The 24,612-nt window shown below is 44.6% G+C and overlaps 5 protein-coding genes across 5 annotated transcripts; 1 reads left to right on the top strand and 4 right to left on the bottom strand.

Moving 5' to 3' along the window:
* Window positions 1-7,425: 7,425 nt before the first annotated feature.
* LOC102056277 (histone H2B 1/2/3/4/6-like) lies at window positions 7,426-7,886 on the bottom strand. Its single transcript, XM_005441310.4, has one exon. The coding sequence runs from the start codon at window positions 7,869-7,871 to the stop codon at window positions 7,491-7,493; it is 381 nt and encodes a 126-aa protein (XP_005441367.1). The 5' UTR covers window positions 7,872-7,886; the 3' UTR covers window positions 7,426-7,490.
* A 268-nt stretch (window positions 7,887-8,154) lies between these two features.
* Window positions 8,155-8,978, bottom strand: LOC102056441 (histone H4). The gene has a single exon (XM_005441311.4). It carries the CDS (start codon window positions 8,720-8,722, stop codon window positions 8,411-8,413), a length of 312 nt encoding a protein of 103 aa, XP_005441368.1. The 5' UTR covers window positions 8,723-8,978; the 3' UTR covers window positions 8,155-8,410.
* Window positions 8,979-13,712: 4,734 nt separating this feature from the next.
* LOC102055945 (histone H2A.J) lies at window positions 13,713-14,652 on the bottom strand. The gene has a single exon (XM_014281612.3). It carries the CDS (start codon window positions 14,587-14,589, stop codon window positions 14,200-14,202), a length of 390 nt encoding a protein of 129 aa, XP_014137087.3. The 5' UTR covers window positions 14,590-14,652; the 3' UTR covers window positions 13,713-14,199.
* Window positions 14,653-14,869: 217 nt separating this feature from the next.
* Window positions 14,870-15,617, top strand: LOC102055439 (histone H2B 1/2/3/4/6). Its single transcript, XM_027808363.2, has one exon. It carries the CDS (start codon window positions 14,918-14,920, stop codon window positions 15,296-15,298), a length of 381 nt encoding a protein of 126 aa, XP_027664164.1. The 5' UTR covers window positions 14,870-14,917; the 3' UTR covers window positions 15,299-15,617.
* A 928-nt stretch (window positions 15,618-16,545) lies between these two features.
* LOC129736224 (histone H1.10) lies at window positions 16,546-17,476 on the bottom strand. The gene has a single exon (XM_055712415.1). It carries the CDS (start codon window positions 17,442-17,444, stop codon window positions 16,779-16,781), a length of 666 nt encoding a protein of 221 aa, XP_055568390.1. The 5' UTR covers window positions 17,445-17,476; the 3' UTR covers window positions 16,546-16,778.
* Window positions 17,477-24,612: the final 7,136 nt, after the last annotated feature.

The following is a 24,612-nucleotide window of genomic DNA, read 5'->3' as shown; positions in this document are numbered from 1 at the left end:
CTTAAAACACATCCCAACAGACTCTTTCTTACTATTCCACCACTTTGTTATCTCAATCGCTATCCCAGCCATAGACCACTCTAATTTCAGTTACAGCTTTCTCTCTTATCCCAGGGCGTCCAAACCTTACAGTTAGGGCATTCAGTTTCTTGTCCCCACCATATAATAATTCTTTACACCATATACACTTTAAAACATATAGAGGTTCACATTCACCCCTCAGATGTTCAAGACAATTTATAATATACTTAATACAGAAATGTTCTCACATTTCTAGCATAAATGCGTATAACAATTATTAATTAAAAGACCACTTTTCTCCACATTCCAGCTTATAAAGCGGCAACCATTGATTACAATATTTTATCAATGTTTTCCTATTCACATTTCCACCAGCAGATCCTCCAATATCCTTCCAGTGACTCAAAACACATCCTAAAGGGCTTTTCTTTGAAATCCCACCACTTTGTTTTCCTCCCATTTTCCACTTCACACTAACAGAATACACTTAACACTTAAAAAATGCAACATGCAGGTACCTTTCTACAGCAACATCAAAACTCCACTATTATTGCCAAGAGTATAGCCAATATCACAATAACAATAATCAGAGCCAAATTCCACATCCAATACGTCAAAAAACCGTAAAAAGCAAGATTACCAAGAATATAGCCAAAATCACAATATCGATAATCAGAGTCAAATTTCCATGCCCAATAAGTCAGAAAACCGTAATAAGTGAGACCGTACCAAACGAGCCCTATAGGTGAACTTGCCAGGCTCCAAACTGCAATTTAATGCCAACCAAACGTATACTTAAGGTGCTAGCCACAAAAGTATACACCACCCTGCAGAAGTTTAACTTTTGACTTACGGGCAGTTCCAAATGACCGGTCTACCAAACAAACAAACCAAAATAAAGAATACCGTCACTTACAGCAATGGGGTCCTTGTCTGCCGCCGCAGTGATCCGTTGAGTCAAGGAGTCCCTCTGGGAAATCCTGGGGGTACCCTGGGGAGTCCTATCCCCAGCGGGTCCTACAGCCCGGCAGAGAAGTATCTCACCTGGGTCACCAGATTGATTTAAAGAACGAAGTCAAAATTTCTTAGTGACTAAGTATCCTTTATTGGCAGCGCCGGATGCACGGGGAACCCTTCCGCCTAACGTGCATGTTTAAAGTAACTAATAAGTTTATATTTATACAATAAGACAAACAATTAACACCTATACATATTCATTACCTAATCCCGCCTACCCTCACTTCGTGTGTTAATTAGCTTATCAGTCCTTCGTGCTTGCGCAAATTCCTCCAAGAATTGTGGGCAGTGGTCTCTGGGAGGAAGTAGGTCTTCCTCATGGTACTTTTCACCTTTTGCCTGGTATGTGATGGGTCTTGCAAGTTTGCAGTGTTCTTATGGGTCTGAGCTAATTTATGTCCTTGTCGACATCTGTTTCTTCTGCTTGTTTCTTTTACTTGCTCCCTCTAGGTAACTTTTAAACAGGCCCCTTGTTAGAGAAAGTTAAAGAAAGAGAAACAGACTCCTCCTTTGATCAGTTATTCATTAATTATTTCTTTCAGACTATGGTTACATGGCCTAATTACTATACCTACATTCTTTGAGTAAATATAAGTTCTTAGCCTTGGTACAGGGCTGTACAGAGGATTTCATAGCCGCTTTGGTTGTGCAACTACTAGTTTCATTAGAATATATTTCTTATATTCAATATATTTTAACTACAAGGCTTATTCTATCCTAAAGTGAATTCATACAATATCAGGATGCACAAGTGAAATCACTTTTGCTTTAAAATAATGCTTTCCATTCCTTTTCAGTTCTTGCACTGAGCTTTGCTGCAGGACATCAATGTCTAGATGATGTGGGATTTTTCTTAATATCAGTTAACAATTAATCATGGAGAAATAACGATTTGTTATTCAGCTTCCAGGCAATTGTAGTGTATGCTTCAGTTCCAGAACAACTTCCCTGTCTTCTAGGCTGTTTTACCCCTAAACACTGACAAGTTGCTAGCATAGAACTGGGAAGAAAATGTGTTACTAGGATTGATGGCTCCACCTTTATACATCAGCAGAGACTATACTGTGCTCTGTTATCTGTTCTGATGCACATGTGGTTCTGAAATGTAGTTTAGAAATTCAAAAAACTGCTCAAATCTCCTGTGTATCCTTTTTGCTTTGATATTTACCCTTTATACTGACCCATCATTATACATTTCTAAAGACCTTCCAGTATTTCCTTGCCTCCCCTGTATAATGAGTATTTGAGATGGTTATGACCACCCCCCTTCTCTCTGCACTTGTGGGATGGTTTATTTGGTTGGGGTTTTTTTTTGTGTGTGGTGTTGGTTTTCTGTTTGTTTTTTGTTTTGGTTTGGGTTTTTTTTTGTGTATGTTTGTTTGGGTTTTTTTAGCCCAAACACACCACTGAGATGGACCAGTGAAGTTATACAAAATGCTGATCTGTAAAGCTTCAGTCTGTGAGGCCATTAGTAAGGAAGAAATTGTTCCAGAGGGCACATGAGATAATTTTCATTAAGTGTTCAGTGTGCTCACACATGAATCTTAGCATAATATGCCAATGTTTTAATGTGCATGTCGATGCAGAGCTTAATGCATGGTGTAAGAAGCATGATGGAAAAGGGAAGAAGAATGGTTTCTGGTGTTGCCTAAAGTCCTGAATTAACTATATGTTAAACAAGTATATGCACAAAGTTTAAGTTAAGATGACCCGCTCTCTCAAGCCATCAAAACTGATGTATGAAGGACTACTTGATTGTGGGAGTCAACCTTTGGAAACAACACATAGTAAGATCACAGTTACCTAAATGATGCAGAAGGAAGCCTTCAAGTAAGAAAGTTCTGGCTACAAGAGAAGACAAGCTGAATAACGTGTTGCAGCCCACAGGAAATTAGTTGGAAGTAGGACAAAATTAATTGTGGTAGTGGGAGATCGCAACCTTCAACTCAAATACAGCCCCCTCCCCCCAAGAGGGCAAACCCCCGCTTTGGGAGCATGCGTAGGTCACTTGCATTGGAAGCAAGAAACTTGTAACCAATCCTGTGCATGAAATGAAATATGTAATGTGCTATGAATATGCAAGTACTCTACTTCCTATAACGTGTACCCTCTAACAGCTTGGTGTGCGTGTTAGCAGGAAAAATCCCCCACGCACCCAGCACTGCAATAAATCAATGGCAAATTATAAACTGTCATTTGCTTTGGAGAGTATTCCTGGTTACGATTTTTGGTAACACTGGGACACAGCCTTTCAGGAACAGCCAAAAATTGAATGCAAAGCTTGGTGTGGTTTAGATGCCGATTTAATGAGCTGAGCTCTCAACATTTTCAGTATTAGACTACTCATGGTCCATGAAAAGCAGGCAACATCCCCACTGCACCAATGCAATAAGTAGCATTTGAGAATTTCTGTTTACTTTTGTGCAGTCAGCCAGCTCATTGTCAAAATTGCTCACGCTGACTTTAAAGGACTTCAAAGCAAAGAACCAGATTTGTTGTTGTTTTGGGGAAAAGGAACATATCTGGAAAAAATTAAACTTTTTTACATGGATATGGACTAGTCCACTTCCAGGAGAGATTATTTTACAAGTCTAAGAGGTAATTACACAGATGCCAAAGAAAATGCAGGGGTTGGTTGCCAAACTACTCTGGTAATATCAGCCTAGGTCAATATAACACAAAAGTTTCAGCAAACCAAACGTGTCACTCCACCTCTGCATTCAATGCCTGAAAACTGTCACAGTGTAAGCAGCATTGCCAGGCCAGTTCTTGCTGTTTCGCTGGTTTAGGCAGGTGTGTGCAGAGTTTGAGTTCGCCTTGCAGCAGCATAAGTGCAGTCTACACAAATAAAATGAACAGTCTAATGTGAAATAGTAAATACTGATTACATGCTATGAGGACTGCATAGCAGCTGGTATGTATGTGCATGAGTATGTGCAGTTGTTATACATTTTCAGGTATCTGTCACTTCTGATATCTTTAGACTTAGCCCAAATCCAAAGTTCTTAATTTATCCCTGTAAAATGTACCTGTGTGATGGTCCTGGAATGAACAGGGAAAGACCAAACTAAAAGTTCTTCAAAATACATTGTATTTTAAGAACACTACAAAATATTGATACTTTGTATCCTCAAGAGTATTTGGGGGTTTGGTTTGATACCTATAATTTTTTTAAAAATACCTTCGAAATGACATTTAAGAGTTAATATTTATCAACTGTTTAACTAAAAGTACAGTTTAAAGTTCTCACTAATCTACCACACTGCCCCAGTACAGATGCAGAACTCCACTACTGTACTATCTAGCAGAGCTGCCCTCACCCATGTCCCACAGAAATGCAAAGCAGCACTCCCAGGCCTTTCCTGAGACCCTCCATGAGACCCTGCCTGGTGTTCGCTGTTGCAAAAGGAATGATTCTCCCTTTCTTCTCCTTGAGATATTTTTCCACAAGTGTTTCATTTATCCATCAATCCTATGGCTGTCTTTACTGAACATTCCGATTTGGGTTTTGGAGTTGCTGATGGATTTTGCTCTGTAAATGTAAGAGGCTTATCTGACTGGAGGCTGACAAGCACAATACTAACAGATCTATCACTTAATTGTAGGAGACTCTAGTTTAAATGTAGGAATCAAATAGAAGGCTAGCTGGTGGTGTTTATAAAAAGATGACTAACCAGAAAAGTCAAGAGGGCCTCATATCAAGGGAAAAACAAACAAATAGGCTATGACACTTCACTGAATACTTAAGTCACAGTTCCAAAACTGGTGGTTGCCTGAATTATAAAATAGTTTCTGTCAATAGATTTGCACAATTTTAAAAAGAAGGCTGAAGAGTTTTGAACAAGCTTGTCTGGTGAGGAAGGAAATGGAAGAAAAGCTAAAAGTTAACAGATATTGAAAGGAAAAAAACACCCCACTTTTCTGCCTTATGTTTCTCTGTTTGGAAAAAGTAATATATATAAAGATACATTAAAAATGTCTATCTTCTAAAAGGATAGTAACTTCCTTTTTGCACATGTATCTATTATACACTCTAGGGCATGAGGGGGGGTGGTAAAGGGAAAAAATGAGGTAAAGTTCTTAACCTATTGTATAATATGTTATGATTAATACATAAGGAAGGTGTGTGTGTATCTGTCCGTCTGTGTGAGCGCAGTACTGAAACTTTTTTTTTTGTTTTCCTAAGAAGTTACAGAAATTTATGCCAGTGAAGATTTTTTCATAATGCTATAAATTCTCAGAATATGAAGACTAAATGCAAATTAAAACAGAAACCACACCATAACAAAATCCTTGATATCTTCAAGAAATTTTTAATTTTCCCATTTCTTGAAGACTTATTTATGTTTATTTCAATATTCCTCTATTAAATGGGAAAATGATTTATTATTGCCAAAGTCACTATAAATTAGTGAAAACCTGTACAGTTAAAAAGAAGAAAGGAAACCCCCAAGTAGTCCAAAACCATTTTAGGTTTTTAATTTTGAAATTGTATTTAATCTCAGTATATATTATTTTAATATTAATCGGTTTCAGGAAGTAAAGTTTATTAGTTTAAGCAAGTTTGCCCTAAACCAGGGAAGTTAGTAACATGAGAACATTAATCTGTGGGGTTTTGTTAACCTTTAAAAATACAAATAGCATTCCTATATTAAATGGCATGTGTTTAGCATGGAAATAACTGAAGCATTAATGTGAGAGTAGTGTAACAGTCTTTTTTTTCCATTAAGGTACTGAGCAAAACCAGGTCTTTTGCTTCCCCAATAGGAAGTATTCCCAGAATATGGTGGTGTGACCTGTGCTGCTTCATTATGGTCTATTCTCTTGAAATAATTCTTGAGGCTCTCAGCTTTTCTCAGAGTGGTCCAAAATATCTTTGATAAGTAAAGGTATGACAAATATATGTGTGTGTGTGTATGCATGTGCTGTGACGAAAAAAACCCAAATCCAAATTAATCATGTTTTAAGTTACAGGAAGGAAATACTACGTTGCATTTTAAAAAAGATCCCTTGTCTTATCACGTAGCTTGAGCGTTTCCTTCCCGTGCACTTTTAAGCAACACGTAGCAGGACTTAGCAACAGAAAGAAGCTGTAGGTAGAAGAGGACAAGGCTGAAAAAGATTCTATGAATATACCCGAAGAAGGTCTCGATGCAGGCAAATATTACATAGCTAAAAAATTTTGAAAGCAACACGTGAAGCGTCCAAAGCAAAACCGGGGGCGGGCGGGGGCCGGCGGCGGGGCGGGGCGGCAGCGTGAGCGCGGCCCCGGATTGGCCGGATTTTGCCGCAGACCCGCGGGCAGCGGGGAGGGCCGGGGCCGGGGGCGCCGCCGCAGCCGCTCTCGCCACCGTCGGAGACCCGGCGCTGCCTCGCAACGGCCGCCCGCGCAGGGGGGCAGGGACGGGGCGGGTGGGTCAGGAAAGAAGCCGAAAGACGGGCCGGGGCAGCGCGCAGGGCGGCCGGGCGGCGGGAGGCGCGGGGCGGAAGCGCAGCCCCGCCCGCGACAGGCGGAGCCACCGGGCGCGTCGCGGGGGCCGGGGCCGGGGAGAGCGCCTCGGCCGCCGTCTCGCGGGAAGCCCGCGCCGAGCCGCGCGGGGACCGCCCGGGGGCGGCGGGCGGGGGCAAGGGCGGAGACTGGGGCCGAGCCCCCCGCCTCCGCGCCGCAGTCCTCAACCAGGTCGGCTCCCGGGGAATATACTGCGGCTCCACGGTGGCGGCGGCGTGCAGTGTGCGGCTGCAGTAACGCTGGCATGTCTGGCAGAGGCAAGGGCGGGAAGGGGCTCGGCAAAGGGGGCGCCAAGCGCCACCGCAAGGTGCTGCGCGACAACATCCAGGGCATCACCAAGCCGGCCATCCGGCGCCTGGCGCGGCGCGGCGGCGTGAAGCGCATCTCGGGGCTCATCTACGAGGAGACGCGCGGCGTGCTGAAGGTCTTCCTGGAGAACGTGATCCGCGACGCCGTCACCTACACCGAGCACGCCAAGCGCAAGACGGTCACGGCCATGGACGTGGTGTACGCTCTCAAGCGCCAGGGGCGCACCCTCTACGGCTTCGGCGGATAAACTTGAATTGCAAACGTTAACGCTGTCAAAATCAAGGCTCTTTTCAGAGCCACCCACATATTTCACAACGAGAGCTGTTCATTACTGAAATACTATGTAAAGTGCAATTTTATAGCTCAAAGCTGCAGGATTTTATACTTGGAAAAAATGTTACTTGATTTGCAGCTCTTAGAGTGTGGGGCTCTTAGTCTGACTGTTGAGAGCTCTCTGCCCTTTAAGTAGCTATGTTTTGGTTACCTAAAAGTACTTAATTTTTCAGTAATGTGCAAATCAATATGCTGTTTACATACCTTCTACCTCCCAAGAAAAACGGCAATTCAGCCCTTCTCAAAAAAATTTGTGGCTCTTAAAAGAGCCTTTGGGTTAAAAGTAACGGTCCGAGACACTCTACTTGGAGCTGGTGTACTTGGTGACAGCCTTGGTGCCCTCGGAGACGGCGTGCTTGGCCAGCTCACCGGGCAGCAGCAGCCGCACGGCCGTCTGGATCTCCCGCGAGGTGATGGTGGAGCGCTTGTTGTAGTGCGCCAGGCGCGAGGCCTCGCCGGCGATGCGCTCGAAGATGTCGTTGACGAAGGAGTTCATGATGCCCGTGGCCTTGGACGAGATGCCCGTGTCGGGGTGCACCTGCTTCAGCACCTTGTACACGTAGATCGAGTAGCTCTCCTTGCGGCTCTTCTTGCGCTTCTTGTCCCCTTTCTTTTGCATCTTGGTCACTGCATTCTTGGAGCCCTTCTTGGGTGTGGGGGCGGATTTAGCCGGCTCAGGCATCCTTAAAAGTGTCTTTCAAAGATCTTCACTATACCTTCAAGAACATCGAAAATAGCCCTTGCATCCCTTGGCATTTATAAAGGAGTTATACAAATTAGTGGATTGTAATCGTCCCATTTTTATTGGAGTAGAAAATCTTAACGTAGAGACACTTCCATCCTGTAATAGTCACGGCTTAAGCACTGCATTCTACATGACTCTGCTTTGCAGTTATTGTGATGAGGGTACTATCTTCACCAGCTAAAAAACTTACATAAATAGGTAAACAAAAAACACACTTGAATACAGTTACTAATGCTATTATTTAACATGTGTGCTCTTAGTACACTGGGCACTTTGCAGTAGTTATTCAGGATGCTCATAAAGACTGAATTTTGCTCCAGTTTTTTAATTCTCAATTTATTACAATTCGTGTTTTAAGGTTACAGCTCCGTTAAGTTTGCAAACCATTTCAGTAATGAACAGCTCTCGTTGTGAAATATGTGGGTGGCTCTGAAAAGAGCCTTGATTTTGACAGCGTTAACGTTTGCAATTCAAGTTTATCCGCCGAAGCCGTAGAGGGTGCGCCCCTGGCGCTTGAGAGCGTACACCACGTCCATGGCCGTGACCGTCTTGCGCTTGGCGTGCTCGGTGTAGGTGACGGCGTCGCGGATCACGTTCTCCAGGAAGACCTTCAGCACGCCGCGCGTCTCCTCGTAGATGAGCCCCGAGATGCGCTTCACGCCGCCGCGCCGCGCCAGGCGCCGGATGGCCGGCTTGGTGATGCCCTGGATGTTGTCGCGCAGCACCTTGCGGTGGCGCTTGGCGCCCCCTTTGCCGAGCCCCTTCCCGCCCTTGCCTCTGCCAGACATGCCAGCGTTACTGCAGCCGCACACTGCACGCCGCCGCCACCGTGGAGCCGCAGTATATTCCCCGGGAGCCGACCTGGTTGAGGACTGCGGCGCGGAGGCGGGGGGCTCGGCCCCAGTCTCCGCCCTTGCCCCCGCCCGCCGCCCCCGGGCGGTCCCCGCGCGGCTCGGCGCGGGCTTCCCGCGAGACGGCGGCCGAGGCGCTCTCCCCGGCCCCGGCCCCCGCGACGCGCCCGGTGGCTCCGCCTGTCGCGGGCGGGGCTGCGCTTCCGCCCCGCGCCTCCCGCCGCCCGGCCGCCCTGCGCGCTGCCCCGGCCCGTCTTTCGGCTTCTTTCCTGACCCACCCGCCCCGTCCCTGCCCCCCTGCGCGGGCGGCCGTTGCGAGGCAGCGCCGGGTCTCCGACGGTGGCGAGAGCGGCTGCGGCGGCGCCCCCGGCCCCGGCCCTCCCCGCTGCCCGCGGGTCTGCGGCAAAATCCGGCCAATCCGGGGCCGCGCTCACGCTGCCGCCCCGCCCCGCCGCCGGCCCCCGCTTCCGCTCGTTGGGAGCCCGCAGAGCGCGGGTTTCTCGGCCGCGGTCTCTTTGTCCGTTTCAGCCGTGACGTTTCCGTGTTTTCTTTGTCTGTTCGGACAGTGAGCTTCCGACAGATGCCCCTTCCTCCGTGCAGCCCTCTGGGCTGGGCACCGAGCGTTCAGCGCTTTCATGTCCACACCGAGCTACCCGCAGGTCGGTGCGAGAGGGAGCAGGGTGAGCGGCCCTACGCAGCAGGGGATATCGCCAACGAGGGGCCCCGGTGGGAAGCGCTTAGACGTTAGGCTTCCGTGAAGGCGACTTGGTGCAGCTGCTGGAGAACGCGGAAGGGCCCGCCCGCCCTTCTCGCCCGCCCTTCTTCTCGCCCGCCCTTCTTCTCGCCCTTCTCCTCCTCCTCATTCAGCGCCATCCCCGCAGCGCGGTCCCACGGGCAGCGCGGGGCGCGGGGCGTCGGGCTCGTTCCCGGCGGCTGGCAGCCTCTGGAATGGGGAAGTGCTCGATGGCGTGCAGCTGGGTCCGGCAAGCCAAAGAGAGCGTTAGTCATTACCAACCAGATGTTTGTATACTATTTGAAAAAATGAACGATAGTCAAGTTTTCCTTCTTCAGATGAGGAATCTAGACATTTTGCCGTGTATATCACGCTTTTGCTAACAGACCTCACATACATGCTGATTGCAGTATGTTGAGCTGTATTTGTAAAGTGAATGAATAAATACTGAAAGCATTAGGAGGCTATTTTTAAAATGAGTGTGTTGGGCTTTTAACTGTTAGTTACACAGAATAAAAGCAATATAGCTATGGTACATGCAAATTATTCTGTTATTAGTATTATGCAGTTCAAACATGTTTACCTTTTAGAAATGATTGATTGTGTTTTAGATTTGTACAGTTGTTTATGTAATTTCATTCCCAAATATAATTTACAGAATTCAGGCAACACCTCCAGAATACTTCTTGGCAGAATAAATTGAGGGCAAAATGTGATTGAGATATTCATGCTACAGGTGTACATTACAGGTGTCCAAATACATACCAAGTCTTTTTTACCATTATCATTATCACTGTGAATTCCATTTTCATTCAAACTGTTACTCTGAGTTAAATTAAAGACTTGCCACTCAATTATATATGCAACAAAGCTGGCAAAACTAGCTTTAATTGAGTTCATGTTCACTTTTGGGATGAAAATAATGAATTACAGCTCTCTCTGCACTAACTGGAAGGTTTGTCAGTAGTGGACCTGCCAGGCTGGTGGCTAATATCACCATTTGCCTCTACAAAGTCTGCTTTGTTCTTTATACCTGGAGATCTGGTTATGTTTCCTGAGGCAGTTATAAACAATCTTCTGAATACTAAAGAAAGTAAAAAAAAGAAAATAAATTACACAAAATCATTTAGTGTGTCAAAATCATCACTTCCTAACTCTTCCTAACTGCAGGGTGAGTATCCTTGTGCAATTCCCTCTGTCAGTACAACCACTGGAAGACTTGGAAAATTGTCTTCCACAGTGTCCTGGCAGAAATGGGTGATGCAGAGGCTGAGACCAGTAGCTTTCAGATTAATTAGCTGCAAAACCTTTTTCCAAAAGTGTGGACCACAGTTAATATAATTTAATATCATGCTTTCTAGAAGGCTGCGTTGCCTGTAGGTTGCTGCATGTGGCCACAGACATGTTTCCTGAGTGTTTTTGTTAGTGACGTAATCAGCTCTCTCATGGACCAGAGGGTTTTCTTAGAGAAAAATAATGAAAACAGAAAGAAAATTTTGCTACTGAGTGTAATGCCTGATGAAGTTGCTTTTACTGTTGATTTGAGACAATATTTGGATCAAAACCTAGGGTTCAATCCCCAGTTTGTAAGTACTAAATTTTCCTCATGAGTTTGGATGCATAGTACTAGAAGTTAAATGAGAAAGGAAACACTTGCAAAACTCTGCTCCATTGAAAAAAAAATTATGTAGCTTTTCAAGTGTGCACTAATTAGGACAGTTGCCCTAGTTTCTCATTAAACTATAATGAGGAAATTGCATTTGTTTATTGTAGTAAGAAAATATCTCATCATGACTGCACAAGGAAGTACAAAATTTGCCAAAAAATCATCACATTAGTGCATTATACCCAACTAAAACGTTGTTCTTAATTTTCTTGAGCGCTTGTATGGCAATTTAAATCCGCCTATGTATCAGCTACAACTGTAATAATAACAATAATATGCAAACTAAACTCATGGAAGATCTTTTTAGTAGAGGACGTTCCTAACACTGCTACCAAAGTGAAGGAGAAAAAGAGATAGAAAAGCCTCTTATCTTTTTGCCTATGTGATTTATGACTTTGATATATAGACTTATATTATTAAGCTATCCCTAAACATAACTACAATCTATAGCATTTGAGGGAGATTGGTTGGAGGGTTTTTTTTTTTGCATCACAGGTTCTTTGAGAATGCAAAGGGGTACTGGAACCCAGTAATACAGCTAAGGCACCATATGGTATGGATTTCCTCTTTACTACTATTTGTTGTATATGAAAATGAGAAATCTGATTTACTTAAACTTGCTTTGCTACATTCCTTCATCCAGTGGCATATGCCAGGCAGATTTGCCAGCACTCTTATCATATAATCCATCTGATTTATAAGACACTTACATTTGAAGCCTCATCAGTGTGACGGCAGCACAGGGTTCACAACTGGTGAAACCACTAGTGGCTAAGAACAAAAGTAGGGAATACTAGGAAGTGGACTGAAGTATCACAAAGGCTAAAATTCCAGTTATTGAGTTGAGCAGAGTAGTGAGTGAAATACGAGGAAAGAAATTCTGCAGAAAATAATCTAATTCTGATCAGATGACAGGAATAATTTGGATAGATGTACTGGCCTTACTTCCACACTCAGAAGGGCATGACGCTCTCTCTGGTACCGACTCTGATTTCCACAGATAGGAGTTTGTTCACAGAGAAATCCCACTCCTGGATATAGATACCCCCACACCCATGGGCTTTCTCTGGAATTGCAGTGCTTTAATCTAGAGATGCATGCTCGTGGCCCAGAAAGCCCATGCTGTCCCAGGCTGCATAAAAAGCACCCTGGCCTACAGGTCAAGGGAAGTGATTCTCTTCTACTCTGCTGTCGTGAGACACCACCTGGAGTACTCTATCCAGCTCTGGGGTCCCCAGCACAAGGCAGACACAGACCTGTTAGGCTGGGTCCAGAGGAAGGCTGTGAAAATGATCAGAGGGCTGGAACACCTATCTTTTGAAGAAAGGCTAATGCAGTTGGGGTGTTCAGCCTGGGCAAAAGCAGGCTTTGGGGAGACCTTATTGCAGACTTTCAATACAGAAAGACTGAGAGATTTTACCAAGGAAGGTAGAAAGACAGGTGCAAGGATAAAAGACAACAGTTTTAAACTAAAAGGGAGATTTACATTGGAAATAAGGATGATTTTTTTTTTGCAATGCAGGCAGTGGGATACGGTACCAGGCTGCTAAGAGAAGCTGTAGATGGAAGTGTTCAAGGCTGTTCAAGGTTGGATGGTGCTTTGAGGTGCCCCTGCCCACAGCAGGAGGGTTGGACTAGATGCTCCCTTCCAACCCAGACCACTCTATGACTGCAATCTTCTGACACACACATATATAGGTATCTGTTCTGGAAACCAAAAGTAGAAGACTTCTGCATGTTAAAACACAGTTTTTATATCATTACAGTTCTTCAAGAAATGTAGCAGAAGAGAGGTAGTTTCAGCTAATGAGTATCAATAAAACAGCATAATGAAAACATTACAGCTCTACAAGTATCCACTTGCAAACAAAACCCTGAGGCACAGAAACTGCCACCTTATCAGAACAGTCTGGTGCTCCAGACAGCTCTCTTGCTTTGATTCTCTCCAGAAATCATCCCTGATATCCCTCTTTGGCCATGATACAGTCCTACTTAAATAGCCTCTCTGCTACAGCTTGGGGGTGGGGAGGAGAGGCACAGAGGGTAGTATCTTGCTGAAAGTGGTATTTTCCTTCCTCCAAGGCCAGAGCATTCCTCTTTCTCCCCAGGGGACGGGGAGGGCAGAGGTGCTGGCACAAGTGGGAGCTATGGCCTGAATACAATGTGCTGCAGACCACCAGGTGCAAGTTCTGGGAATATTCAAGCAATAGGAATCACCTAGACAATCTTTCTCATAATTTACAACTGAACCTCAACAGCTTTAACAGTGTGCTCTGGGTAATGATTGGGCCAAGGATATAGAAAATTAATTCAAACCATACTACCCACTGTTAACTGACATAAGAATAGCTATGCACAGTGAGGGAATTTACCTGGCAAGACTGAAAATCCCACTTAAATGGGAAATAAATCAGCACTTTGTGTTTCAGAAGAAAAAGGAGTTTCTTCTGAAAGAAAAGATGTATGTTATTACTTCATTGTCCAGGTATGACTACTCAAGGATCAAAGTAAAAATGAGCCAGTTCCCCTACAGAATTTCTCATTTTATTTCTAAATAAAGTTAAGTCACAGCAAACCATTACATCTTTTGAAGAAAAAGCATACAAAAGAAGCCTTTTCTCATTCTTAGATGTATTTATGTGGGTTTAAGATGCTCTCCTATTTATTTATCTATATATCTGCATAGCCTTTTCCGCTCCCCCAATCTTTTAGCCAACCCCCCTGTATTTCACACCTTAAGCAGCCTGAAAAGTCATGAAAATCGAGATCCAACAGTAAAAACAAGTGTTTTGCCAATCCTGCTACAAGACACATGATCAATAAATCACTAGTGTTTTCACTGAAGATACAGACTAGAGCACCTAACACATGCTCTGTAGAAATACCACCTAGCACAGAAGTACTTTTCTAAAAAAGCAACACAACTCTTCTTCTGATTGTGTGGTTGGCTCTGAAAAGAGCCTTTAAGTTATAATGTTATTTTGTTGAAAGTCCAAGCAGCTTTGTTCTCTGAGCTTATTTGCTCTTGGCTTTGTGGCTCTCTGTCTTCTTGGGCAGCAGCACGGCCTGGATGTTGGGCAGCACGCCGCCCTGCGCGATGGTCACCTTGCCCAGCAGCTTGTTGAGCTCCTCGTCGTTGCGGATGGCGAGCTGCAGGTGGCGGGGGATGATGCGCGTCTTCTTGTTGTCGCGGGCCGCGTTGCCCGCCAGCTCCAGGATCTCGGCCGTCAGGTACTCCAGCACGGCCGCCATGTAGACGGGCGCTCCCGCGCCCACCCGCTCCGCGTAGTTGCCCTTGCGCAGCAGCCGGTGCACGCGGCCCACGGGGAACTGCAGCCCGGCCCGCGACGAGCGCGACTTGGCCTTGGCCCGGACTTTGCCTCCCTGCTTCCCGCGGCCGGACATGCTTCAGACAGCACAAAAAGTACAACCTCCCTTCTCGCGACAAGACTAAGGCAATCATACTGACGCAACGGCTCTTCCCCTTTTATCCCTTCCCTGGGCGGGATTAGCGCTTGCTGATTGGCTGGACTCAGTCATTGCTTACAGAACCAATGACAAGCCGGATCGTATTGTAACCAATCAGAGACAAAGGCACACACTCGTGAGAGAAGATCCAATCGCATTGAACAAATTAGAGGGCTGGTATTTGCATAACAGCCCTATAAATAGAGGGCTCTGCGGCCATTTTGCATGCGACTCCACTTCGGAAAAACGGCAGAATTGTGTTAAAATGCCCGAGCCGGCTAAATCCGCCCCCGCGCCCAAGAAGGGCTCCAAGAAGGCGGTGACCAAGACGCAGAAGAAGGGCGACAAGAAGCGCAAGAAGAGCCGCAAGGAGAGCTACTCGATCTACGTGTACAAGGTGCTGAAGCAGGTGCACCCCGACACGGGCATCTCGTCCAAGGCCATGGGCATCATGAACTCCTTCGTCAATGACATCTTCGAGCGCATCGCCGGCGAGGCCTCGCGCCTGGCGCACTACAACAAGCGCTCCACCATCACCTCGCGGGAGATCCAGACGGCCGTGCGGCTGCTGCTGCCCGGTGAGCTGGCCAAGCACGCCGTCTCCGAGGGCACCAAGGCTGTCACCAAGTACACCAGCTCCAAGTAGAGTGTCTCGGACCGTCACTTCAAACCCAAAGGCTCTTTTAAGAGCCATCCACATACTCATTATAAGAGCTTTAACACAGTACTGGTTCGTTAGTTTTGGATGCTAAAATTTATTTGAGATGGTAAATAGAATTTCCAAGTAACTTAAATTCGTAGCAGAACATGCAATGACTGGTAGTTGTCTCTGGAATCCATGTTAAAGTATATAGCTTTAAGTCAATAATGTATTAACTATTACGTCATATATGTTAACATTAAAATACTTTTCCAATAAATAAAGCAGTATCGTTCAGCTTGTGCAGTACAGATTTGAGATGCAGTACATTATATTATACGTTCTGCTATAAAGACAAATCTTTCTGATTTCACATACTTTGCAATCGCTGTATTAATATAACCGCCCCTAAAAAATGAGGATGAGCGGGAAGATGAATGACCCTGATCAAATTTTTTGCATAGGTCTCCCGGGATAGTCTAAGCTTACAAACTGCCTTCTGTATAAGAAGACAGGGAGCAGCCTTGTAGATCCAAAGACCAGGACAAGAAGATTGGGGGGAAGCGAGGACACCTGAGACAGAGGTAGACACTTTGTGAGGAGAAACTGGAGGGAGGAGGGGGGTGTGGACGCGGGAGCACCGGCAGGCGCGGAGTCCGCGCAGGCAGCGCTCCGTGTCCCGTTCGCCGCGCGCGCTTTTCGAAATTCCCCGATCGCCGCATAAGCGGCTGCGGCTTCTCCCGTCAGCCAATCGCCGCCGGCCGCAGGCTGAGCCCCGCAAACACCGCTGCTGCGGGGAGCGCCGCGCCGCTCCGCTCTGCCCCTGCGCTCCGATCGGCCGCAGAGCGCCCTGCCCGCAGCAGCTCCCGACCACTGCCCGGCGGAACTCTGGCCGCACCGCCACCAGGCCGGCAGGGTGCGGAAGAGGATCGCAGGCATCTCTACCTGCCTCCCGTCCCGGCAACCTCTTTCTCAAAAAGCAGGTCGGTGAAGTCACGGAGAAATTGAGACCTGCCCCACAACAGCGTTGCCGATCGGAAAAGATATTGTCAAGGAAGCGGAGGAGCCGTGCCGACAGCTCCCGGGCACAGTCCCTAAAAAGTAGTGGTAATCGCAGCCAGGCTGTTAGGAACCCAAGCTGGTTAGAGCACCGAGAGAAACCTCCACGCCCAAGAGCGACACCCACCCTTAGCAGTCCCTTTAACATGTACAGCCTCTTGCGGTGCTCAGAAAAAGTCAGCCTTTAGAAAGCGTTTTAGCAGGGAACGTAAACTTTATTTTTCCAAGTCTTAGCGTAAACACCGCCGAAGTTTAGCGTCCCATTCACTCCACAGACGAACGTCCCGAACGTCCCACACAGACATGGCGTGGGGTTAGCCCTGCGGCAAGCACGGAGCTCCGCGGCGGAGTGTATCAGCCCTTTCTGGGACAATAGTGGGTGGCTCTTAAAAGAGCCGTTGGGTTTAAGTATTTCCACTTGAAAACTTCACTTCTTGGACGCCGCCTTCTTTGGCTTGGCCGCTTTCGGCTTGGCCGCCTTGGGCTTGGCTGCTTTGGGCTTCACCGCCTTCGCTTTGGCCGGGCTCTTCGCGGCTGCCGCCGCCTTTTTCGGCTTAGCAGCCTTAGTCGCCTTCTTAGGGCTCTTGGCCGCTTTCTTGGCCGCGGCAGCTGCCGGCTTCTTGGCTTTCCTGGGGCTCTTCTTCGCCGCCGCTGCCTTCTTGGGCTTCTTAGCGGCGCTGGCGGGCTTCTTGGCAGCCGGCTTCCTGGGCTTGGCCGCGGCTGCCCGCTTCTTGGGGGCTTTTTCCTTCACTTCGCCAGGCTTCTTGCTGAGGCGGAAAGAGCCGGAGGCGCCGGTGCCCTTGGTCTGCACCAGGGTGCCCTTGTTGACGAGGCTCTTAAGCCCCAGCTTGATGCGGCTGTTGTTCTTCTCCACATCGTAGCCGCCGGCGGCCAGCGCCTTCTTGAGCGCGGCGAGGGAGAGCCCCTTGCGCTCCTTGGAGGCGGACACGGCCTTGGTGATCAGCTCGGTGACGCTGGGGCCCGCGGGCTTGCGGGCCTTGGAGCCGCCCGCCGCCTTCTTCGGCTTCTTGGCGGCGGCCTTGGCGGCGGGGGCCGCGACAGCGGGCGCGGCGGCGGGAGCGGTCTCCGACATCGCTGCAGAGACTTCTTCCTAATCAAAAGAAAGTAATTGGGCTACAGTAACCCCGATGCCTGAATTTATAGCGCAGCGGTGATCTGTGATTGGTGCTTTGCAGAGCCCGCCTAACTGTGAGCCAGGAAGAGCTTTTCGTCCTCCGAGTCTGTGTTTCTTCGGAGTTATAAATTCAGAATTTTTGTAAAATGTGTGCCAGGAAATCACCCCGGTTTCTTCGGGGAATGAAGAGAAGACGGTGGACTTTCATTCGGGGGAGTTTCTTGCTGTTGGGACCCCAGATGAGAAAGAAAAGATGTGTTTAACCCCGTGTTGTGAAGTCAGCAAGACCCCGGGAACGGCAAACTTTTGTTTTTCCATCGAAATTAAAATAAAACCTGTAGCTAAAACTCCTTCCCCGTACTGCAGGCTTATTCTTTAGGGGGTTTTCTCCACACTAGGGTAGAAACCGAGGGGGTAGCTTCATTATTTTTGCCGTAAATTGATTTCAAAGAGAACGAAGTAACACAATTTCATGGCTGAGCTTTGAATATGGATAAAGATTCGGCTCCCTTAACCATATCTTTAACTATTAAGAATACAGTATTTCTACAGAATTTCCTGTTTTGGGGAAATGAGAGTCCTTCAGAAGAATATATGTACTGTTGAAAAGTGTCTGAAACTTGCCAGGGCTCTGCATTTTTTGTGGTGGTTTGTAAGTGAATAGCAAGAATTTGGAATTTTTACCAATAGTCTCTGTTTATAAATTGAAACTGTCAATACCTAGTTAATGCATATAAACTCTGGATAAAGTTCTAGTTTAAAGCTTTTATGGTTGCAGTAGTGTATACAGTTATTCTTTAAGTCTTAACAAATTCAGAAGCAGATTTTCAGGGGGAAAATGTCAAACAGGTATAGATACACTAATATATATTTTAAGCTACTCAAATATTAAAGAAGCCAGCTGGAACCTCGGTTCTTCTCACATAAATTAAATAATGTGGAAATCTGGCCTGCATGAACACAATGCTTCAGCCTCATTATTACCTATAAATATTTGAACACACTTTGTTGAGTGTGTGTCACCCCCACCCCACCCCACCCCCCCCCGTTTTTTAATGTTTCCTAAAATCTGCCATTTAAAGGAAAAGGAAAACAGTTCCAAATTTAGGTTTTCATCCAAATCCTCAGAATTTTGAAATAATTTCCAGAATATCCTCATAAATCAGAATCAGCATTAATTATTATGATCCCACTTAATTATTGTCTCACAAAGTGATAGCAGAAATTTATTATTAATTTTTTAAGGGCTGTTATGAATTGTTTAGGATAATTTTTGAGTATATCAGAAGACAAAAGCTGTGAATGGCTGTAATGAAAAAGCAGCTAGGATTTTTTACCTTGGCTGAAAAGAATAAATTAAGCTGAAATGTCATATTGTGCCCCATTGTGCTTTGTAAAAATTTGCCATGCAAAATGTCAGTAGGCTATTTCAGCAAATGAGCTTCTCATGTATGATGGACAAATTTGAGATTCTAGAAGACAAGTGGTATATTGCAAAGGGCCCTGGTATTTGTTTTCATACATTAAATGTTTAATACAGTTAAGTTATACTTCATAGTAAATCGTTAGTTGAAATAAGATAGATTAAAATGGCAAGGATAAATAAGATACATTAGAATAACAAAAGCGAAACCAGTGAACCTTTACCTTTTCATATTCTCTTTTAGTTCTTTTTTCTTTTGTTGTGTCTGCAGGCAGGCCAGCTAATAAATACTTTGAAGGAATGAAGAAGAGGAAGGCAAAAGCAGAGAAAGAGAAAAATTAGGCTTTTAGGTGTCCCATAGTAAAAACTGGACAGGCATATTGAAGTGGGCTGTGAGATCTGCCATGCTCCTTGTGAATGTGACACCATTCCCACATAAACAACTAGACCAAATTCACGGTAGCCATAGAGTTTGAAAGCTCAGGCTGGTAACTCAAATGAACAGTAGGAATATGTGCCTGAGAGGTAAAAAGATAGTTGGTTGTGGTAAGATGAGGGCATTATGCTTATTTTCCAGGTTAGGTGAATAGAGATGACCATAAAGCAAAGTCTGACAAAAGACAGAGCTGGCAAGGGATGTCATCTGTCCAGGTTTGTTTAATGTAATGCACATTCTTTAGGGAATAAGGACTAAAAGAAACTTAATGTGCTTTAATCTCTGTAGGTTTTACAATTTAGTATTAGAGCTTTATGACTCTTACATCTGAAACTGGTCTGGGAGCTGGGAGCAACTGGGAGTGGACAGTAACCACTGGTGGAAGAGTGCTGCTGTAGCCCCAAGGGTTGGTTACCAGCTCCATCCCTCACATTCACACATTTGGGCATGTTTCCCTTTAAACTCACTCTTTGTAAACCTGTTCTCAGTCCACCAGGAGAGGAGAGATTTTCTTCCCTTCCCACAGCATGTAGGGATTGCTGTCCATAGTCTTTGGCAAGTTTTAAATGCACAAGGTGGTCTGTGTTTTTGTAAGGAAAGCAGACGAAGGAGGTTATTATCTGAGAATTTCAAGGAGCAGAATTTAGGACTTCTCCCACTTTTGGTTCTGGGTGTGTCCCTGCAAATCTGCATGTCTTTTGAACAGTTTCCTGCTCCCTGTTCTGAGTAGCACTGCTGAAGCTCTTTGTTTTTCCCTAGTAGTCTGAGACACTGGGAGACCTGGCAGCTGCTCTCCAGCATTATGTGTCAGCATCCTTCATTGCATCTATTCGTCAACCATCACACTGGCTCTGTTCTGAACAGGGAATTATTCCTGGCCTACTTCTGAGCAGTGAACATTTTCTTGGTCTTAGCAACCATTTCTGCAAAAGCCCATCTTTCTCTAAAGAGAAGGGCTTTAGAGCTATGAAGTGGTGTGAAAAAGGGAGTCTTTTCTAGTCATTTCCCCCCCTGGCCTCAGCAATGACATTTTATCCTTAACTGGATAAAATAAACATGTTAGAATCTTCCAAAAATTTTCAAGTTTTCATTGCTGGAAATAGCTGTTAAAAGCAACACTGGACCAAACAATTCTCAGTTTTCAGAAAGGCCAATCTCTCTTTACCTTACATTTATCATTGATATTACCCTGGGTGTTTTACAGATAAGAGAAGAAGACAAAGCAAAGCAAGAATCCCACCACATATTTTAGCAAATCTGTGGTAGATTATGGAATGTTTTTTCAATCTTTCAGAGAAATTTTCTTCCTGCCAAGCAACGTTACTTGAAAACACAAGTTTTGAGTGTGAGCTGGTAATAAAAAATGTTGGCAGTTTCCATGTGAAGCAACAAATATTTAAGTGTGACTCCTTTCACACTAAATTTCAAATAAATAGCAAAGATTGAAAGTTCTGTGGTTTTCCTTTCCAAGTACCCTGTCCAAATGCAGAGTCTGTTTATCTCCTACTCAGGACCTCAAACTAATTTCTTATGCCTCTTTAAAATGCATACCCTTACTTCCCTAAAATGAAACCTCATTTCCATGCATCATCACACAACATGCCCTGACTTCCTTCCATGCCTGGCAGTATAGTTGCTAGTGCAGATCACAGAAGACCCTACAAAATGTCTGCATATTTTCCAGTGCAAGGACCTTCAAAACAAAAGTAGCTCACATATGTCCTGGTTTTGGTCAGTATAGAGTTAAGTTTTCTGCTCAGTAGCGGGCACAATGTTATGTCTTGGATTTAGTATGAGAATGAGGTTAATAGTGCACTGATGCTTTTAGTTGTTGCTAAGTAATGTTTACACTAAGTCAAGAACTTTTCTGTTGTTAAGGCTGCCTCGAGGGACACAAGAAATTGGGAGGGGACACAGGCACGACAGCTGACCTGAACTAGCCAAAAGGATATTCCATACCACAGAACGTCATGCTGAGTATATAAACTGGGGGAGTTAGTTGAGGCAGGCTGATGGCTGCTTGGGGACTGGCTGGGCATCAGTCAGCAGGTGGTGAGCAATTGTATCGTGCATCATTTGTTTTGGTTTTTTCCTCTTGGATTTTATTCTTCTCCCTCTCTCTCCTTTTCATCTACTATTATTATTACTGTTGTTGTTGTTATTGTTGTTATTATTATTAATTTTATTTCAATTATTAAATTGATCTTATCTCAACCTATGAATTTTACCCTTTTCCTGATTCTCCTTCCCATCCCACTGGGGGCAGAAGAGGAGTAAGTGAGTGGCTGCATCATACTTGGTTGGTGTTTGGAGTTAAACCGCGACAACATATAACATAAACAGTCATTCCTAAAAGTGTATAGTAGAGAAAACAGTAGATTTTTTTCTTATCAAGAGACATTCCATATGGAGGAGAAACAGATTAGACTTTAGACAAATAAAGGCCAATTAGACATTTAGCTGTAGGAGGAAAACAATCCAGGTAAGCTGATTAGCAACATTTAGCTGAAAGCCTACACTCGTTTAATTATAATTACTATTGTTAGCATGGTGAAGACTCAGAGAAATTACAAACTTTTAGTTGAGGCATACTATCTTCTTGACAAAGAATGATTTTGCAGACATTTAGGGAATCCCTGGACATTAGTCAAGTCTCTGGTATGCTGCAACTATATTGACAATACTGATTCAGCAATCATGAAGTTTATGTAATAGGGAAGGGTTAAGATTTTAAATGGCTGTCAGTAGTAAAGAACTCCGTATCCTTTTAGATATATACTTCAACAAAGCTAACAAGATATACTGACATATTTAATTGTTAGGGCAATCACATCTCCTAAAAAAAGGTCTTCTGATATAACACCTAGCATAATAGGTCTGATCCCCATGCTCAAAGAAGGATCGGCTAGAGCAGGGAGATGCCACGACCTTTCTGGGCAGCCTGTTCCAAAAAATTCTTTCTTATATTTAAGTAGAATTTGCTGTGTTTGAGTTTGTGTGTATTGTCTCCTGTCCTGGACATTACTGAGAAAATTCTGGTTCTGCCTCCTTTAGTTCCCCCATCAGGTATCTGAACACATAGATAAGACCCTCAGCTGCTTCTTCCAGCTGAACCATCTCAGCTATTTCAGCCTGTCCTCATAGGACAGATACTCCAGTGCCTTCATCAGCTTTGTGGCTCTTCACTGGTGTCAGTTATGCCCATGCCCCTGTTGCACAGGAGAGCCCAGAGCTGGACACAGCATTCCAGTTGGTTCTTACCAGTGCTGACTGGAGGGAAACAATATTTTGCAAATAATATTTATCCAGGTTAATTTGGGAAACATACATACAGGTTAACTCTGAATGGTACTCCTGCCCCTTTTAAAATTTTGGTAGCACATCAAGGTAACTGCAAAAAACATTGTAGCCTCTTACATAGCCCTTCATTTCAAGGCTTGTCAAAACCAGTTTGAGCTACCCTGATTCGGCTCAGCGATCATGTTGTCCATAGACCTTGTTAAGGCCAGTTGGAGTCTCTGCAAAACTGCCACTTCAAACAAAATCCCTACATTCTGGGGTGATCAAAAGGTGGGGAGACATGACTCTCCTGCCTGCCATAATATATATTTGCTACCCAGCAAAAAAGAAAGGGCTGTGCATTTTAATGAATCAGCCTCAGAATCTCCTTGTGTGTCCAGAAAATGCTGCCTAAAGCATCAAAATATTTTTTCCAGCTTGTGAAAGTCTTTGGATCAGAGATCGTCTTGTAAGCAAATTTCACTTCACCCATCCCTGGGACTGAGAATTATCATTACCAGTAGAATCACAGAATAACAGAAACATTTAGTTTGGAAAAGACCTTTAAGGTTATAAAATCCTATCATTAACTCAGGATTGCCAAATCTACTAATAAACCATGTCTCTAAGCACCACATCTATGCTTTTTTTTAAACACATGGTAATTTCACCACTTCCCTGGGCAGCCTGTTCCAATGTTTGATCACCTTTTCAGTGAAGACATTTTTCCTAATATCCAGTCTAAACCTCCCCTGGCATAACTTGAGGCTGTTTCCTCTTGCCTTGTTGTTTGTTAGCTGGGAGAAAAGACCTGCCCCCACCTCCCTACAACCTCCTTTCAGAGAGTTGTAGAGAGCAATAATGTCCCCCCAAGTCTCCTTTTCTCCAGACTAAACAACCCAGTTCCCTCAGCCTCTGCTGATAAGACTTGTTCTCTAGACCCTTCACCAGCTTTGTTGCCCTTCTCTGGCCATGTTTCAGCACCTCTACAACTCTTTTGAAATGAGGGGCCCCAAAGTGAACACAGTATTTAAGGTGTGGATGATATGTAGTAGTATTACTACACACAGGAATCCCAGTTATAAGCAGGATTCTGTTCTACTTGATTATGTAGACTAATTAACTTTTCATTGTTTTCAGCTGTATTTTTTTTAGTTGAAGAAAGAGAGGAAGAAGGTAAACGCAGAAAAAAAAACAGGGTTCTACACGCAAAACGTTAGAAATGTAACTGTACCTGTTACTCTCACTGAGTGTCTGGAAAAAACTAAAATGTGGTATCTGAACCTTTGTTACATGCTGTCTATTATCCCAGGTGCACAGTACAATCAAATGACAATTCTTTTTTTTTTTTTTTTTTTTTTGTGAGTCAGATTGCAAATACTGATTCAGTCAGAGATGAAAATTGAAACTAGGCCATCAATATATAAAAATCTGCATCCTATAACTTTAGTGGCATTCAAGATGTACATGTTATTATAAGCCATTTGCTTAGCTATCAAAGATAGTCCTAGCCCTTCATGGCAAGTGAAGGGAAATAGGATGCTGAAAGCTTACCTGCAGTAATATGCAGCAGACACAGCTATGCACCCAACCCATGCAGCCAGTCTTGTTACTCAATATACTTAAGGTATCTGAAGAATATGGGCAAGAACTAAGCACATAATAAGACATTCTGGGGTATGGATTTATGCATTGCACAGGTTTACAGACTCAGCAAACCTTGGGGAAGGAATACCTCATTCATATCAAGTTGTACAAATTACCAGCTCAGCCAAATTCAAGGAAGGTGTGAATAAAAATAAGGATTTACCATACTCAAAATAGACATTGGTTTGTAAGAAATAAGGAATGAAATTAAAACCATGTTTAACTGGCTTGATCCAAAATTCACATTAGAAAGAGTCCCAGTAGAGGATGCAATGTTCCCCTAGCACTGGCTGATACACTGCAGATTTTTCTCTCTGTTTCTTTTTATGTCATTTTATAAA

The sequence above is a fragment of the Falco cherrug genome, chromosome 5, assembly GCF_023634085.1.
Source record: "Falco cherrug isolate bFalChe1 chromosome 5, bFalChe1.pri, whole genome shotgun sequence".
Lineage (NCBI taxonomy): Eukaryota > Metazoa > Chordata > Aves > Falconiformes > Falconidae > Falco > Falco cherrug.
Note: the sequence above shows the minus strand (reverse complement) of the source record. Positions and strands in the feature narration are given on the sequence as shown.

Coding starts and splice junctions, on each gene's coding strand:
- LOC102056441 (XM_005441311.4), bottom strand. CDS start 8,722: ATGTCTGGCAGAGGCAAGGGCGGGAAGGGGCTCGGCAAAGGGGGCGCC.
- LOC129736224 (XM_055712415.1), bottom strand. CDS start 17,444: ATGTCGGAGACCGCTCCCGCCGCCGCGCCCGCTGTCGCGGCCCCCGCC.
- LOC102055945 (XM_014281612.3), bottom strand. CDS start 14,589: ATGTCCGGCCGCGGGAAGCAGGGAGGCAAAGTCCGGGCCAAGGCCAAG.
- LOC102056277 (XM_005441310.4), bottom strand. CDS start 7,871: ATGCCTGAGCCGGCTAAATCCGCCCCCACACCCAAGAAGGGCTCCAAG.
- LOC102055439 (XM_027808363.2), top strand. CDS start 14,918: ATGCCCGAGCCGGCTAAATCCGCCCCCGCGCCCAAGAAGGGCTCCAAG.